Source organism: Geotrypetes seraphini, chromosome 7, assembly GCF_902459505.1.
Source record: "Geotrypetes seraphini chromosome 7, aGeoSer1.1, whole genome shotgun sequence".
Classification (NCBI taxonomy): Eukaryota; Metazoa; Chordata; class Amphibia; order Gymnophiona; family Dermophiidae; genus Geotrypetes; species Geotrypetes seraphini.
The window spans coordinates 67,162,757-67,180,728 of NC_047090.1; the positions used below are offsets into that span (position 1 = coordinate 67,162,757).

The 17,972-nt window shown below is 43.7% G+C and overlaps 1 protein-coding gene across 2 annotated transcripts in view; it reads left to right on the top strand.

Annotated features, from left to right (window-relative positions):
* PKP2 (plakophilin 2) overlaps positions 1 to 17,972 on the top strand; it is a 222,113-nt gene that overhangs the window by 175,453 nt on the left and 28,688 nt on the right. For both annotated transcript variants that reach the window (XM_033952694.1, XM_033952693.1), the window contains exons 7-10: positions 995 to 1,112; positions 7,807 to 7,968; positions 10,965 to 11,138; positions 15,987 to 16,140. In XM_033952694.1, coding sequence (XP_033808585.1) covers positions 995 to 1,112; positions 7,807 to 7,968; positions 10,965 to 11,138; positions 15,987 to 16,140 — 608 coding nt within the window. The remainder of the gene's footprint in view (positions 1 to 994; positions 1,113 to 7,806; positions 7,969 to 10,964; positions 11,139 to 15,986; positions 16,141 to 17,972) is intronic.

The following is a 17,972-nucleotide window of genomic DNA, read 5'->3' on the forward strand; positions in this document are numbered from 1 at the left end:
CGTTCGTGCCAACCACGAGTGCACCGACTAAGACGACACTGAGATCTTCAACCACGGTGGATCCACCAACTTTAACTTCAGTGTCGCAGGGCGCTATACACTCTGGGCTGTAAACACGCTTTGGCCTATTATATCGACCGGACAAAGCTGCATAGAACATCTCCTCAACTTTTCGTCTCGTTTGATCCTAAGAAGTTGGGTTATCCTGTTACCAAAAGGACACTTTCCAACTAGTTGGCTGCCCGTATATTATTCTGCTACACTCTGGAGACCCTGGAGAATCGTGTCACTGCTCACAAAGTCTGAGCTATGGCAGCTTCTGTTGCTTTCCTCAGATCCACTCCTATTGAGGAAATCTGTAAGGCTTGCCACCTGGTCCTCAGTTCATACATTCACTTCACATTACACCTTTTTCCAGATGGGATGGGCACTTTGGCCAGTCAGTATTGCAAAATGTATTTTCTTAAAGGCCAATTTTCCCTCCATCCCATTCTAGTTAGCTTGGAGGTCACCGATGTGTGAGAATATACTGCCTGCTTATCCTGGGATAAAGCACAGTTACTTACCGTAACAGGTGTTATCCAGGGACAGCAGGCAGATATTCTCACAACCCTCCCATCTCCCTGGTTGGCTTCTTAGCTGGCTTATCTTAACTGAAGTGACCGCACACCTACGTCGGGCAGAAAGGCACTCGTGCATGCGCAATGCGGGTTGATGGCAAACTTTCTAAATTTAAAGTTGTGATTCACTTTTCAAGTGTCCTTACCGGGGTTCCATCGGTGGCGTCGCCCATGTGTGAGAATATCTGCCTGCTGTCCCTGGATAACACCTGTTACGGTAAGTAACTGTGCTCTATTGTTATCACAGATTAATAGACAATGGGACTAGAGCAAACTATTTAGCCAAGAAAAAAACAGTAAAACAAACTGAAAATGCCTAGTTAAAATAATTTGTAGACTTGCTATTACTTGTTATTTCTTTCCTTGCCTGATAGAAATTTGAGCTGTGAAGGTCCAGAAGGAAGGCAGCAGTTGCGGGAATGTGCAGGGCTAATCGATTCTCTTGTGCATTATGTCCGTGGAACTGTCGCTGATTACCGGCCCAATGACAAGGTAACTGCAAAGGCAAGGCAAGTCATAGAATGGAAGGCAATAGGCTTTGATGGGAAAAGGTGTCCATTTTTTTTTTCACCCACTCGATTAAACAACAATGGAGCTTTAAGGCAGGGAAAAAAAAGAAAGAAAGATCAAGTTTCAAGTTTTATTTAAAATTTGATTAATCACTTAATAATGCTTCAAAGCGATGTACATAATTAAAAGCTTTACAACTTTCAGGGGAGACGGAACATCTGAACTAGACTCAATGTACTTGACATTCGCATACAAATGAAAAAAAGGGTAAGAAGTACAATAATCGATAGAAAAGGAAACAAATAGGGGATAAAACAACAGGGAGAGATAAGTAGAGGTTTCAAGAGGGAACAGAGATTAAAATTTAACGGAGCTAACCAGATCTAAGAAACTAATCAGTCAAAGGCATCTTTAAAAAGAAAGCACTTTAACTTGCTTTTAAATCTGTCTATAACACGTTCCTTCCTTAAGTGGATGGGTCAAGTGCAACATAAGGAAATCATAATCAGCCGTACCTCATGAAATTAGCACATTGTTATGTAATAGGGTTAAGCAGCTTGCTTTAACCTTTTTACTGCATGTTACATCAAGAACATGTTACATCCAGAGAAAGGAAAATTGTAAAACCAGAGGGCATAATCTGAGGTTGAGGGGTGGTAGACTCAAGAGTAATGTTAGGAAATTCTTCTTTATGGAGAGAATGGAAGGAGGTGGTGGAGAGGAAAACAGTGACAGAGTTCAAAAAAGCGTGGGATGAGCACAGAGGATCTCTAATCAGAAAATAATGATATATATTGAAGAACTAAGGGCTAGTTTCACAAAGCAAACCGATCGTGTACCAATCAGTTTGCGAACCCTTAGCGACCAAATTCCCCTCCGACCCGATTGACTTGCCTCTCTGCCGACCATCCTCCGATCCACGCATGCAAATGAGGGGAGGGACATTCAAAAGTATATAAGAATTGCTGCTGCTGGGTCAGACCAGTGGTCCATCGTGCCCAGCAGTCTGCTTACACGGTGGCCCCAGGTCAAAGACCAGTGCTCTAAATGAGCCCAGCCTCACCTGCGTACTTTCCAGTTGAGCAGGAAGACAGCAATTCACTACACAAAATTCTTGATCCAACTGGGTTGGCCGATCAACTCCTAAAGCGACTGCTGGGGACCAGCCGCACACCTCTCTATGGACTCTCCTGCTCCATTGCCTGTTGGCTCGCTATCTGTTGGCTCTCTGACTTCCAATTATGCTGCATCTAGCAGAAATCAGTATTAGCAGCCTTCCCTGCAGTGCGAGCCGGTGGGTTTAAAGTGGGGCTGCATACTGCAGAGCAGCCCCGCTTTAAACCTGCGGGCTCACACTGCAGGGAAGGAGGGAAGAGGCTGCCGCCACCGGAGATAGGAGCAGGAGAGTCGGGCTCAAAAAAAAAAACCCAGTAAAAAAAAAAAGGACATAAAACACATGAGCAGACCATCTGCAGGGAAAGCAGATGGTCTGCGCATGCGCAGGGATCGCACGCCAGCGATCCAGGCAGGCAGATGGGGGCGTTCCATCGATCGCCCCCATATGCATGCTTTTATTTTGTGAATTTGCCAGAACTGCCCGGATCGGGCTCAATCGGGCAGGTTAGTGAATCTGACCCCAATGCCAGTACTGGGCAGACTTGCACGGTCTGTGTCCTGTATATGGCCATTTAGTTGAGGATTGGCTGGGATGGTTTAGATGAGCTGGAGTGAGCTTCGACGGAGACTCCAACAGATGCACAAAACCGGGCGGAAATATCTAAGAAAAAGAACAATTTAAATTAAATCATTAAATATAGGGAGTGTATGTTTGGGCAGACTGGATGGGCCATTCGGGTCTTTATCTGCTGTCATTTACTATGTTACTAAGCACTATCACGTCCCTCCAGGGCTTGAGTGCGAACCTTTACTGAAATGTCCTGCACCACTACTGAGGACCTTTGGGGTAGCCAAGAAGAGGTACATTTATAGCCATGATGGAAAGGAAACGATAGCTGCTGGACATAGGGCCAGAGTAGGGAAATGGATGTGAGATGACTGAGGGAAAAGTGAGATGCTGGACCTGGAGGAAGCTTAGAAAGGAGGGTAGGGAGGGGAAGGGAGATGCTGCTTTGGGTGTAAGGAGGGAAAAGGGAGATGCTGGACCCGGGGGAAGCATAGAAAGGAGGGTAGGGAGGGGAAGGGAGATGCTGCTTTTGGGTGTAAGGAGGGAAAAGGGAGATGCTGGACCTGGGGAAAGCATAGAAAGGAGGGTAGGGAGGGGAAGGGAGATGCTGCTTTGGGTGTAAGGAAGGAAAGGGGAGATGTTGACACCTGGGGGTTGTTGGGAGGGGAAAGGGGTTGCTGTAGGGAAGAGAAGAGATGAAATGTTGCACTAAGGGGAGGAACTGGATTGGTCTTAGGGTGAGGAGCACATAGTTAAGTTTTACCTAGGGTACCAAGATACCTTTGCACTGTCCCTGTGAGGGTCATTCTTATTCCATTGCAATAACACAGCAGTAGCTAGTTTCAGATCATGGAACCCTTGGAGATTCAAATTTCAGAAGCCTTTGGATGACTGCCACAGACATAGCGTAGGTAAAACATTTAACCGCGGGCAACAGCAGACGCTGTTCACTCATGCTGCAGTCAGCAGTACACGTTAGTCCACCAAGGAGAGGTTTTCTATAGAATGTGTTGAAAATTTTTTGTGGATTTTGTACAACCTGATTACCACAAGACTCCTGAGGCAGGCCCTTGTGGGCCGAAGCACGATCGTGTCGAGTCCATCATAATAAAAGAGACTGAGCACCAATTGGCCACCTTTGTTGTTTTTGTTTGCTAGGTAAAACAGAGCGAGAAAAGGTATTGATGATGAGGTTGAATATAAATAGGTGCTGGAGGGAGAATAGGACAACTGATGCAGGATAGAGAGAGGTTATATGGAGTTAGGCAGATTAGATAAATGGGGTGTACATTGGTAAGAAGACCTAGATGGGTTTATTTTTGTTTAGTACTGTCAATGTTGTCTGCCTAGAACACTAAAAGTGGTAGAATATAAAGATTGTGAAAAATTGTAGGCAGACCTTAGGAAATTAGAAGACTGGGCATCCAAATGGCAGATGAAATTTAATGTGGACAAATGCAAAGTGATGCACATTGGGAAGAATAAACTGAATCACAGTTACCGGATGCTAGGGCCCACCTTGGGGATTAGCGCCCAAGAAAAGGATCTGGGTGTCATCGTAGACAATACAATGAAATTTTCCGCCCAATGTGTGGCGGCCAAAAAAACCCAAATAGGATGCTAGGAATTATTTTAAAAGGGATGGTTAACAAGACTAATAATGTTATAATGCCTCTGTATCGCTCCATGGTGCGACCTCCTCTGGAGCATTGCGTTCAATTCTGGTCTCCTTATCTCAAGAAAGATATAGTGGCGCTAGAAAAGGTTCAAAGAAGAGCGACCAAAATGATAAAGGGGATGGAACTCCTCTCGTATGAGGAAAGATTAAAATGGTTAGGGCTCTTCAGCTTGGAAAAGAGACAGCTGAGGGGAGATATGCTTGAAGTCTACAAAATCCTGAGTGGAGTAGAACGGGTACAAGTGGATTGATTTTTCACTCCATTAAAAATTACAAAGACTAGGGGGACACTCGATGAAGTTACAGGGAAATACTTTTAAAACCAATTGGAGGATTTTTTTTTTCACTCAGAGAATAGTTAAGCTCTGGAACGCGTTGCCAGAGGATGTGGTAAGAGCGGATAGCCTAGCTGGTTTTAAGAAAGGTTTGGACAAGTTCCTGGAGGAAAAGTCCATAGTCTGTTATTGAGAAAGACACGGGGGAAGCCACTGCTTGCCCTGTATCAGTAGCATGGAATATTGCTACTCTTTGGGTTTTGGCCAGGTACTAGTGACCTGGATTGGCCACCATGAGAACGGGCTACTGGGCTTGATGGACCATTGGTCTGACCCAATAAGGCTATTCTTATGTTCTTATGGCAGATTGACACCTAATGACTCCTGTTCCTCACTGAACCACAAATGATTTTGAAGTAAGTATCAAGAAGAATTTAGAGGTTTAGAGAATTTTATGCCTATTTTCAATAGGAGAAATGGTTTAGGAGGTTACACTTTTTACCGTTTAGCAGCTCTGGGTTGGGACACAGTGAGGGAAGACTTGGGCTTTACTATTAGACCACCAAATATTTGATTGACACAGCAGGGGACATGAAGAGGATACATTTTGAGGTTGCTAAAGTAACTTTAAAAGATGTCGAGCAAAGAATGGACCAACTGCAGTAATACACCCTTAGTGCTCACTCATTATTTCAATCTAGGCTCCTTGCAATCATTGCCTTAAGCTCGACGTGCAAGTTAGTCACAGGTTCTAGATTTTCTTCTTTTCAATTATCCAAATTTAATAATTTTATGATTTAATTTAATTTTATATATTTTTTCATCTTTAAAGTGTAAAGTGCAAATAAATTGACTCATTTTATCTTTTTCATTGAAGGTTTTAACCAGTACTTAACCGTTATACAAGTACTTAGCTTTTAGTCAGTGTGATCTTAACCATAGGGATACTCAGGCCACAGACATGTTTTGCCGGAGCTTTTTCAAGGCGTTATCCCAATTTGCCTAACCTGCCAGCTTTACAAGCCACTTTCTCTCATGCATAGAATGGAGGCATGACATCTGTAAAAGATGGCACATGTATTTATATCATCAAGGTTGGATTGTCGTAACTCTCTGTATTTGGGTCCCTCTGAAATTGCAATTCAGAGGCTGCCACTAATCAAAAACTCTACTGCAAAAATTGTACTAAGGAAACAGAAAATGGGAGAGGGTAACTCCTTTGCTGCATTCATTACATTGACTTCCAGACAGTGTCTGCCTGAATTGATTTTAAAGTTTTATGTCTAATATTTAAAATGTTGTATGGTGAATGTCCATCTTATTTGAAAAAATACCAAGTCACACAATTTGATTTAAGATCGAAGAGGACAATACATTTGAACAAATTTGAACTAGTCAGCTGCTATTTTAAGAAACCAACTTGTGCATGAGAGGTTTCTAAGTGCAGTGAACCCAAACTTATGGAATTCCATATCACAAGAATTGAGAGGTAAATTAGATTATTTGAGAAAGCTTTGAAAACGTTTTACATTAGGCTTTCATTTCTAATCAATTGTAATAGCTGAATTGAGCAAATTATTCTGTGTTTCTTCCCCCGTTTTATGTAACCTGTTTAGAGCTTTTTGGCTAGACAGTGCAATTATTATCATTTGTTAATGTGGCTAGGAAAGCAAAATTTTCTCAGATGTATTAACCTATTCGAAAGTACCACAGGATTTACTAACTTGAGGTATTCTGGTATCACAGATTAGCAAATTCTTCAGGATTCCACATAGATTTTTCCCTTGCTAAAGTTGCATTATTCTAGCCCACCTTAGTAAATATTTTATTGTTGGGTCACTCTATAGCAGGGTTGTCAAAGTCCCTTCTCGAGAGCCACAATCCAGTCGGGTTTTCAGGATTTCCCCAATGAATATGCATGAGGTCTATTAGCATACAATGAAAGCAGTGCATGCAAATAGATTTCATGCATTTTCATTGGGGAAATCCTGAAAACCCAACTGGATTGCAGCCCTCGAGGAGGTACTTTGACACCCCCGCTTTGTGGGTTCTATTGTGCTATAAGGAAGGTATACAGAAGCTATGTACTGTGGCCATATTCTATATATGGTGCCCAAAATAATCGGCGCTGACTAAAACAGTGTTTAGTACAATTCTATAAAAAGGTCCCTACACCTTACAGAATTGTACAATGCACCTGTGCACATCATAACTTTTAGGTACATCTATTTAGGTCAAGGAAAACCAGGCCTAAATACCTGCACCTAACTTGTGCGTGGATCGGGTGTATTCTATAACAGTGCGCCTAACTTTTAGGAATGCCCTCCATCCACCCATGCTCCTCCCCTTTTTCAGATTGTAGCACTAGAACTGATGCACAGTTGTTCATGTAACTTCTAATTAGTGCTAATTAGCATTAGTTATGAGATGTTAATGGCCAATTATTGGCACCAATCAGTCCTGTTAAACAATTAAGTTGTGCACACCACTTAATGCACCATATACAAAATATGGGAGTTTATGCATTATAGTGCAAAATAGAATATAGAATAGAATTAGTTGGATATGGAATTCCAGCCTTGACCAAACATGTCTCTACTATATCTTTTTTTAATTGAAGATTTTCCTCATAACAGGGCACTGTAATTTCCAGAGTTCAAAATAACAGCTATTCAACTTGTTTTTGCACAAATAAATATATTTCATTTTAATCGAGTTGCCTCCGTCAGTCTTCCATGTGCTCAAAGCACCATCTCATCATCATATAGTAGTTACTTAGAACAGTAGTTAATTACGAGTCAAGAGCAAGGGAAATGAGTATGAACAGCACCCAAATTAAAATCCATCCAGGAAATGGTCCAAATGTGAATAGCCTCCCCTTCTAACCTTGATAAAAACATTTAAAGATAATGATGAAATTTCATTCTGAGTTTCCAAACAACAATTTGACTGTAACACCCAATCAATTAATTGGATCTTCCATTCTTATCCTCTCTAAAAACATCCAGCAGCTGTAATAAGTCTGTCTTTCCTTTCAAGTCCACAGAAAACTGTGTATGTATCCTCCACAACCTCTCATATCAGCTGGAGTCAGAGCTGCCAACCTTTTATACCCAGAACATCTACATGCAAAATAGGAGCATTCCCCAGAGCGATAAATCAGTGGGCTGCTTTGGATTCCACACTAAAAAAATTAAAGAGGTATGTCCTTTCTTTTCATTACTTCTGTGATCTTTCAAGCAGTCCATTATTATATGGGTCAATATTCAAAAGCACTAAGGGCTAGATTCACTAAGTAAACCAATCGTGCACCGATCGGTTTGTGAGCCCTTAGCAACCAGATTTCCCTCCTGTAGTATTCACTAACCTGTGTAGCAATCTGCTTCCGGTGTGTGCATGCAAATGAGGGGAATTGCATGCAAAGTAGGCAGGGATGCGATTCACTAAACTTTTTTTCTATCCGACTGGGCTCGCAAAAAGCGACTGCTCAGGACCAGCCACTGAAGCCCTTTGCGACTGCCCTGCCTTCTGCCGCCCTGCTTTCTAACCTGTCAGCCTCATCTCCTGCAGCCCCAAATGAGCCTGCCTGCCTGCCCTAATCTCTCCTGCCTGCTCGCCCCAACTCTCCTACTCTCTGCCGCCCTTCCCCGCAGTGCAGCGCCAGCTTTAAACCCGCGGGCTTGCACTGAAGGGAAGGAGGGAAGAGGCTGCTGCCACCGCCGCATAGGAGCAGGACAGTCGGGCCCCGAACATGCCTGCCTCCGACTACCTGTGCAAGCTCGTAGTTTTAACCCGAAGTAGATTAAACCCATGGGCTCCCAAAAGTTTTAAAGTTAAAAAAAAAGTCGCAACATGCGAAATCTGTGCAGGCAGATGGGGGCGTTCCTTCGACCGCCACCATCTGCATATTTTAGGTTAGTGAATTTGTCGGACCTGCCTGAATCAGAAACGGATTGTTCCGATTCGGGCAGGTTAATGAATCTAGCCCTTAGATCAGTGTTTCTCAAACTGTTTGCTGTGGCATAATGATGTGGCCTGAAGAGATTCCAGGTGTGCCATGTGCCATAAGAGATTCCAGAATTTTACTTATTTTTAAAAAATTCCCCTCATAAGTTTAGACTAGAATAGATGACATCACATACGCAAGAGTCTGTCAGTGTTATGAGCGTCTGTGTGCAAAAGGATACAACTGCCAGACAAGTATCATTATTTAACACGATTGGTCCTTGAAAACTAATAACAAGAATAATTTTATTTTTTATGCAATAGTTATCTTAACAAAGCACCGTTTGGATCTTATTATTTTTGCAAACTTGGATTTTCAGCCCTGACAGAAATTAAATGGAAAAAAAAGAGAACGAATGCAGATGGTGGATGATGAAATGTGTGTTTGCTTGTCAACTATTGAGCCGTGTTTTGAGTTAATTTGCATTCAAAAACAAGTACATCCATCACATTGATAATTCTATTCTATCTACTTTAGTTTCACCGCTTATAAATACCCATACATAGCTTAAAGAACTTTAAATAAATAACTCTTAAATTTAATTTTTTGTTGGTATTGCAATTTTATAATTTCAATTATAATGTGTCGCGAAAAACATTTGCTCTGTTTAGTGTGCCAGAGCTAAAAAAGTTTGAGACACCGATTTAGATGTTCAGTACAGACTGATAAATTGTAAGTTCCCCACCTGTAAATCTGAATTTTCCACATCTACATCAGGTTTATTCTATAACAATTAACCTAGATTTAGGCACCTAGGCACTGATTCTATTTTTAAAAAACACCTAAAGTTAGGTGCTTAGATAGGCGCGCATAGTCGATTTTACTGCCTTAGTTATTCAATTAGGCTTAATTTGCACTGGTAATTGAAAATTGCAATTAAATAGCGATTAAAAACAATTAATTAATTAGCTTGCAGGTGCCTACAACTTCCAAGTAGGTGCCTAGACCGAAGCGCCTACCAGAAAGAAGGTGTGGTTAGGGGCAGATCTTGGTCAGGTTTTGTATCTAGGCACTAAGTCCTAGATTCACTAAGCAAACCGATCATGTACTGATCGGTTTGTGACCCCTTTACGAGCCCGACCCTATTCACTAACTTTCTTGCCGCACCTGATCCGATCCATGCATGCAAATTAGGGAAATGGCATGCAAATCTAGCAATGCAGCGATTCACCAACATTTTTCAGGCACAGCAACTGGGCTGGCCGATCAGAAACCAAGCGACTGGTGAGGACCAGTCGCTCACTCCTTTCCTGCTCTCTCTAGCGCTCAAATGCCAGCCCTGCAACTCCCTGCTTGCAGCCTGGATATGAGAAACTCCACTGTGTGGGAAAAATGCAGCCCCGACTCTCCTGCTCTCTGCCGCCCTTCCCCGCAGTGCAGCCCTGCTTTAAAACCACAGGCGAATGGCAGCAGAGAGCAGGAGAGTCGGGGCGGGTTTCCTAATTCCGTGGTCTGCCAGTTCCCCCCCCCCCCACCTCTCTGCTTCTAGGCTAAAGCGAGGCTCTCCCCACAGCTCGCAGCCTAGAAAGCACTGTTAAAAATCAATTTAAAAATGATTTTAAAAATTATTTGCTGGTAGGCGCCTACCACCTTGTAGCCTCCAACTGGTTAAATTGTGTGTTCGTTGCTATCCAGTCATTTTCAGCAGTTATCTCCACTGAAAAATGACCCGTTAGCACTGAATTCAAAATCAGCTAACCCAAGGGCAGAGTCAGGTTATGTGCCAATATTCAGCCCCTAATCACGAACATCTTAAATGAGGCCACATAAATAGCAGTCCTATCTTTAGGCGATTTGGCTTATGTGGTCAAGGGCCGAATGTTGACTTAACCGGCTATGTATTAGTCTGCTCAGAAAATGGATATTCAGTGCCAAAGCCTAGACAGAGTTATCTAGATGTAACGCTGGCAGTGGGAAGCAAAACACTCACTACCAATGGCCAAATATCGAGAAATAGTTTATTTATCTTACTCCCCTTTTACAAAACCGTAGCATGGTTTTTAGCGCTGGCCACGGCGGTAACAGCTCTGACACTCATAGGATTTCTATGAGCGTTGGAGCTGTGACTGCCGGTGCTAAAAACTGCACTACAGTTTTCTAAAAGGAAGGGGAGGGGCTAGCTAGTAAATATTAATATAGTGCAGATTCCTAAAATCCTATTGCTAACATGTCTTATTTATATGTTCAATAGCAACAGAAGGAAGCACCGTTCCCAGAGGAGAAAAGTAGCCCAAAAGGTGTGGAATGGTTGTGGCATTCCATAGTGACACGGATGTACCTATCTTTAATAGCAAAAAGCAATAGAAGCTATACTCAAGAAGCAGCTCTCGGTGCCCTCCAGAATCTGACAGCTGGAAATGGTCCTGTAAGTAGGCATAGCTTACCTTTTCCATTTTAGGAATGAGTTAAGTTGCTTGATTAAATTTGGCTGCTGAGAAGATTGGTTTAAATGTGACTACAACAAGTAATAACAACAGTAATTATTCTATCTATAATGACTACAACAAGTAATAACAACAGTAATTATTCTATCTATAATGCTTTGACGGAGACTTCAGTAGTTGGAACCTAAGAACAGTACCGGGCAGAGCTTTGGATTCTTGCCCAGAAAAAGCTAAGGAGAAGAACCCCCCCCCCCCAAAAAAAAAAACCACCAAATTTTTAGATTGAATCAGGTTGGGCAGACTAGATGGACCATTCAGGTCTTTATCTGCCGTCATCTACTATGTTAACTTGAACTCCTGCTTCAGCACTACCATATTTCAAAATTGTAGTGCCTGACCTCATGCAGGGCATCCTGGGATTCACTGTGTGGTAATCTGCCAGGTAAGGAGCAGAGACACAAATGTAAAATGTACCTCCAAATGCCATAAGAACATAAGAACTGCCATCTCCGGATCAGACCCATGGTCCATCGAGTCCAGTGATCCGCACAAGCGGAGGCCCAGTCAGGTGTACACCTGGCGTAATTTTAGTCACCCATATCCCTCTATGCCTCTCGTAAGGAGATGTGCATCTAATTTGCTTTTGAATCCTAGAACGGTGGATTCCGTAATAACCTCCTCTGCGAGAGCATTCCAGGTGTCCACTACTTGCTGCGTGAAGTGGAACTTCCTGATATTTGTCCTGGACTTGTCATCCCTTAGCTGCAGTCCATGTCCTCTTGTCCGTGTCACGTTGGACAATGTAAATAATTTATTTTCCTGCTCTATTTTGTCAATGCCTTTCAGTATTTTGAAAGTTTCAATCATGTTCCCTCGCAGCAGTGGCGTACCTAGGGGGGCGGGGGGGGGGGGGTGCGGTCCGCGTGCACGCTCCAAGGTGGTGCACAGGAGACAGCTGAACGGGGATGACTGGAGCCGCGAGGCTCGTCTTGTGTTCCTACCTGCCCTGCCGCGCACACATAGCCAACCGGAAGTCTTCCCGATGTCAGCGCTGACGTCATAGGGAGGGAGGGCTTTGCTTAAGCCCTCCCTCCGACGTCAGCGCTGACATCGGGGAAGACTTCCGGTTGGCTATGTGTGCGCGGCAGGGCAGGTAGGAACACAAGACGAGCCTCGCGGCTCCAGTTGTATTTGGCTGAGAAAGTTGCTAAGATGAGAGCTAGGAGGCAAACGCGGAACACAAAAGGGGGAGGGAATGCGTTTTTGGACACAGAAGGCATGGACTTGGGAGAGAGGAAGGGAGGGAAAGAGATGGTTGTGTACACGGGGAATGGAAGAAAGGAGAATTTTTGGTCATAGGGAGGGAGTGAGGTACAGACAGTGGTATACCGGGGTGGGGGTGGGGCGGTCCGCCCCGGGTTTACGCCCCAACGGGGTGCACAGCTAGCCACCCTCCAGTGTTCTCACTAGGCCGGCAAACTGCGGCTCTTTAGCCACTTGAATGCCACCGCCGCCATCGGGAACAGGCCGGCGCTGAGTTCTCCCTGCTTTTCCCTGTGGGGCTGACCAACTCTCGGCGCCCGCGTCAATTCTGACGTCTGAGAGGACGTTCTGGGCCAGCCATTCGCTGCCTGGCTGGCCCAGAACGTCCTCCCCAACGTTAGAATTGACATCGGGCGGCGAGAGTTGGTCGGCCCCATGGGGAAGAGAAGCAGGGCGAACTCGGTGCCGGCCTGTTCCCGATGGTGGCAGTGGCAGCCTATTCCCCAGCGGCGGTGGCACCATTTTCCCAATGGTGGTGGCATGGGGGAGGGGAGGGCAGGGAGAAAGAAAGAAAGGGGGGGGGGACAGGGAGCCAGAAAGAAAGAAAGGGGGCAGGGTGAAACAAAGAAAAATGGGGCACGGAGAGAAAGACAGACATTCAGAACGAAAGAGGACATGGAGAGAGAAAGAAGGGGGCAGGGTGAAACAAAGAAAGAAATGGGGCACGGAGAGAGAGAGAGAGAGAATGAAAGGGGATATGGAGAGAGAGAAAAAGAAAGAAGGGGGCAGGGTGAAACAAAGAAAAAGTTTGAGGAGGGAATGAGGTCTGGAGGAGAGGAAGCATACAGAAGGCTGAAAGAAGGGAAGAAATATTGGATGCACAGTCACCTACCCTCCTCTGCATCCCCCATTCCTTCCCGACCCTCCCCTGCTGCATTATGTCTGCCCCTTCCGTTCCCTTGTACCCCTTTAATTTTCACGGCGCGAACAGTATCACAAACTTGCTGCCCATGTCACTATCGGAACTCTGACGTCTCTTCCGGATCTCACGCCTAGGAAGTGACTTCAGAGGGAGAGCCGATACGACGCAGGCAGCAAATTCATAATGCTACTTGCACTGGGAAAATTAAAGAGGTACCAGGGAAGGGAAGGGAGTGCACATGCAGCAAGGGGGGTTCACGAAGGAGTGGGAAGGCGGAGAAGAGGTTGAGGGAGGGGTGCCATTGCTCCAGTTGCCACCTACCTTCGCTACGTCACTGAATCCAGTACAAGTGTCCTGTATTGGGGCTAAGCAGAGTCATTGGTCTCTTGAAAAAAAAAAAAAAAACTCCTCCATTAAAATGTGTCAGATCTTCAAATTCCACCAAGCAGTATAGCACTTATCTTCACAGTTGTAATTGGGACAATAGCAATTCCAACACTGGTTCAAAAAAATTCCAAATGCTGATTCCCAAACAGAGATTATGTGAGGATCATATGTCATTTAAGAAGTTCAATGGGGTTTTGATTGTTCCGGGTTTGAGTGGTTTTAATTTTAACAGAAGATTAAGAAAGAATGATTTGAACTTAGTATACACTTACCCCTCCATATTCGCGGTTTTGGTTATTTGCGCAACAAGGCCCCACCCCCAAATTTACATCACAGGAAATCGCTACTCTCAGCATTGCACAGAGAAAATCGTTCCTTCCAGCTGCACTTTCTTCACTGGAACAGGCCAGATTATTCATGGTTTTGTGTCTTTTTTTTTTTTTTTTTTAACATAAAAACCGCAAATAACATACGAAAAGTATTTGCGGTTTTTCTCTATTCGCTGCCTTGCCATTCCCCTATCACCTCGAATGCGGATGGGGGAGTGTAGTATTTTATGATGTTTCGTTTATTATTTTATTCATGTGCTATTACTTGATTGCACTGTTTGAAAGTATTTTGCAATTGTACTGTCTTTGAACTATTGTGAATGTTTCAATTGTTAACTGCTTAATCATAGGTGGTCTAGAAATTTTAGAAATAAAATAATAAATTATTCATTTAATGTGTGTATTTTTTATTATGATAATGTTCTTGTTTTTATAATTTGTGTATGTATGATATATAATAATAATAATAATAACAGTTTATATACCGCAATACCGTTAAGTTCTATGCGGTTTACAATAGATTAAGCGAGGTACAAATTGATTGAATTTAAGAGGGGTGAAGAGTTGAGTTAATAGGACCAGAAATGCGTTGTTGAGGAGAAAGAGATTAATAGGACAGAGGAATCACTATGGAGGAGAAAGAAGATGAGTGGGTCAGTTGTCTAGATACTTTAGGAACAGTTGAGTTTTTAAACGTTTTCTGAATTCCTCATAAGTAGTGGGCGAAAGCAGTTGATCTAGGTCTTTACCCCACAATGCTGCTTGATGTGAAAGAAGGTGTTCATGGTGTTTTTTCAGTTTACAACCTCTAACTGGGGGGGAAACGAAGTAGGAATGAGAGCTTCTCTTGTGTCTGTTGGCAGAGAAGGAGAAAAGGTCAATTATGTATTTAGGGGCAAATCCGTTTAGCGCTTTAAAGCAGAAGCAGGCGAATTTAAACTTTATGCATGCTTCCATCGGTAGCCAATGTAACTGCCGGTAGTAGGGTGATACATGATCGAATTTCTTTAGTCCGAAGATTAATCTGACCGCTGCATTTTGCATTAGTTGTACACGTCGCATATTTTTTGGGGAAATGGCTAAGTAGGCGATGTTACAGTAGTCAAGTTGACTTAGTACAAGGGATTGTTCCAGGGTTCTGAATGCCGACGTATCGAAATAAGCTTTAATGGATCTGAGTTTCCAAAGAGTGAAGAAACCCTTTCTGATTAAGGAGTCTACCTGGTCTTTCATGGTTAGGCATTGATCTAGAGCAGTGGTTCCCAAACCCTGTTCTGGGGGACCCCCAGCCAGTCGGGTTTTCAAGATATCCCTAATGAATATGCATGAGAGAGATTTGCATACCTGTCGCTTCCATTATATGCAAATCTCTCTCATGCATATTCATTAGGGATATCTTGAAAACCCGACTGGCTGAGGGTTCCCCAGGACAGGGTTTGGGAACCACTGATCTAGAGATACGCCTAGTATCTTTATGGTGGGCTGGATGGGGTGATTAAGTTCATTGATGCATAGAGGTGTTTTGGTGTCAAACGGATGTGGTGAAGCAATGAAGAATTTTGTTTTTTCTGAATTAAGTTTGAGCTTGAAGTTTGTCATCCCTGTACAATGCTTAGATGTAAGCAGTTTTAAAAATAAATAAGAAAATAACTCAGTCAGACCCTATATTTTATCAAAGCATGCTTAAGTACCAGAATGCTTTTATTAAGTTTTGATATACCACATTATGCAAAGACAACTGTGCGGTTTACAATGCAAAAATTGATAGTGAAAAAGTTGACAGAGTTGGGGAGATGCAAATAGAAACAGGGTAGAGGAAGAGAGTTCATTTAAGAGCCTACCAACGGGACAAGGTAGCCCAGGAATTTTGATGGTGTATTTCATCTTTACTATAGTCATATTGGTAACAATATCATGCCATTTGCCAGATGCCATCTGCTGTGGCCCATTCTGTTGTACAGAAGGAAAATGGTCTACAGCACATTCGAAGCATGATGAACTCCAGCAATCCTGGCGTGAGGAAAACATCAATTTCATTGCTCAGAAACTTGTCTCACAATAGTTCGCTGCACAAAGACCTAGGTAAGATGAAAGGAAACTGTTTTACAATGGGGAAAGAATGATCATTCATGTTCAAAACAAAGAGGCAAGTGACCCAGCAATAGACTTGGGATCATTTCACACTATCAGTTTCTATTTCCATCAAACTTACAATCTAGTCAAGCTTTAATTTCTGAGCTATTCCAGTGTACTGAAACACTATAGTGAACAAGGTGAAAGCATATAATGATGTAAAGTGTAAAATAGCAAAAGGCACAGTTCATTTACCTTCCCACTGTAGTTTCTGCTCTGGGGTAGAGAAACTCTGCTTCACTGGCTCTGGGAATCTGCTTTTTTCCAACACTTGTTAAATATCCTGCAGTTTCTGGAGACTCAATGCAGATTTGGCTGCAGGTGCTTCTTTCCTGATAAACCCTTGTCCTCCTTTCTCAGCTCCCGGGGCTTGTCTTTTGAACCCTCTTCTGTTCCAGGATCAGAGATAACCCTTTTTCCATCCTTGTATCAAAGGTCTCTCTGTGCCTCTGTCTCCTTGATATACTACTTATTAGTGATATGCTCTGGTTCACTAAGCCAGGAAGAGTCTTGTGACACAATTTATTTATTTATTCAGTTTTCTATACCATTCTCCCAGGGGAGCTCAGAACGGTTTACATGAATTTATTCAGGTACTCGAGCATTTTTTAGTCTAGGCTGGGCTATTTATGGGGACATTCCTCCACCCTGCCCCCTGTGGTAACTGGTATTTTTCTCCTTTAGTTCCCCTTTGGTATGTCTCTCCTACAATCTGCCTCTTCCCTTCACATTAACTAACATTTCTCTCCTCCACCCTCCCCTACCTTTATGACCCATGATGACTGGCATAGGTGTTTTCAACATGCAATACAGTACTTCCCCGAATGGAACCCCTGCGAATTTCAAAAGGCAGGAGAGGGCAGCTGGAGCGCCGGCGGGTGAAGAAAATCACTCGTGGTCTGCTCCGACCGCCTCTTCCTGTAGTCAAGTCGGGCTACACCAATCAGGAGCTGCTTTTACACGCAGCTCCTGATTGGTGTAGCCCGACTTTACTACAGGAAGAGACGGTTGGAGCAGACCGCGAATGAGCGAGTCCGCAATTCACAAACCGCAAATTTGTGGGGGAACACTGTATACAATATCAGCCCTGGATTAACTGTTAAGCAAAATAAGCGTATGCTTCGGGTACCAAGGGAAAGGGAGCACCACAGACTTTTTCCCACTAGCTATCATGCTCAGTGGCATTGTAAGGGGGGGGGGGAGGCCGGTCTGCCCACAGGCACCATGTTGGTGGAGCGCCGGCCCCCCTCCTCATCCTCCTCTCCACCCTGCCTCTTCCCATTCCTCCCCTCACCATGCGTGTGCACCCATTCCCCCGTACCTCTAGTTGTTCATCACCACAAGCAATAACTTTAACGTGCTTCTCACGACCACATCATCTCTCATGCCGACATCGCTTCCGGGTGCCGCGCACAGGAATTGACAGCAGGAGAGACGATGGGGTCACAAAGAGCACGTTGAAGTAATTGTTGCTTGCAGCAGTGAACTAGAGGTACAGGGAAGGGGGGGGGAAGGAACGCCGCCGCCACCCCGGGCTCCTCTCACCGTCGTTACGCCACTGATCATGCCCTTAACTTTTTCATTGTCATTTGCCACACCCATTATCCAATATGAATTTCAGTGTTTTTCTAATCATTATAAATATATATAATGATTTGTTTCATGCAATAATGATATTTCTCAGCAGTTATTGTGTCTTAATGTCTTGTCGGTTAAGCAATGGAAGGACTGAGGGGCACCATTGTTGGAGTGCCTCCAGGACCAGCCCATCTGTTGGGCTT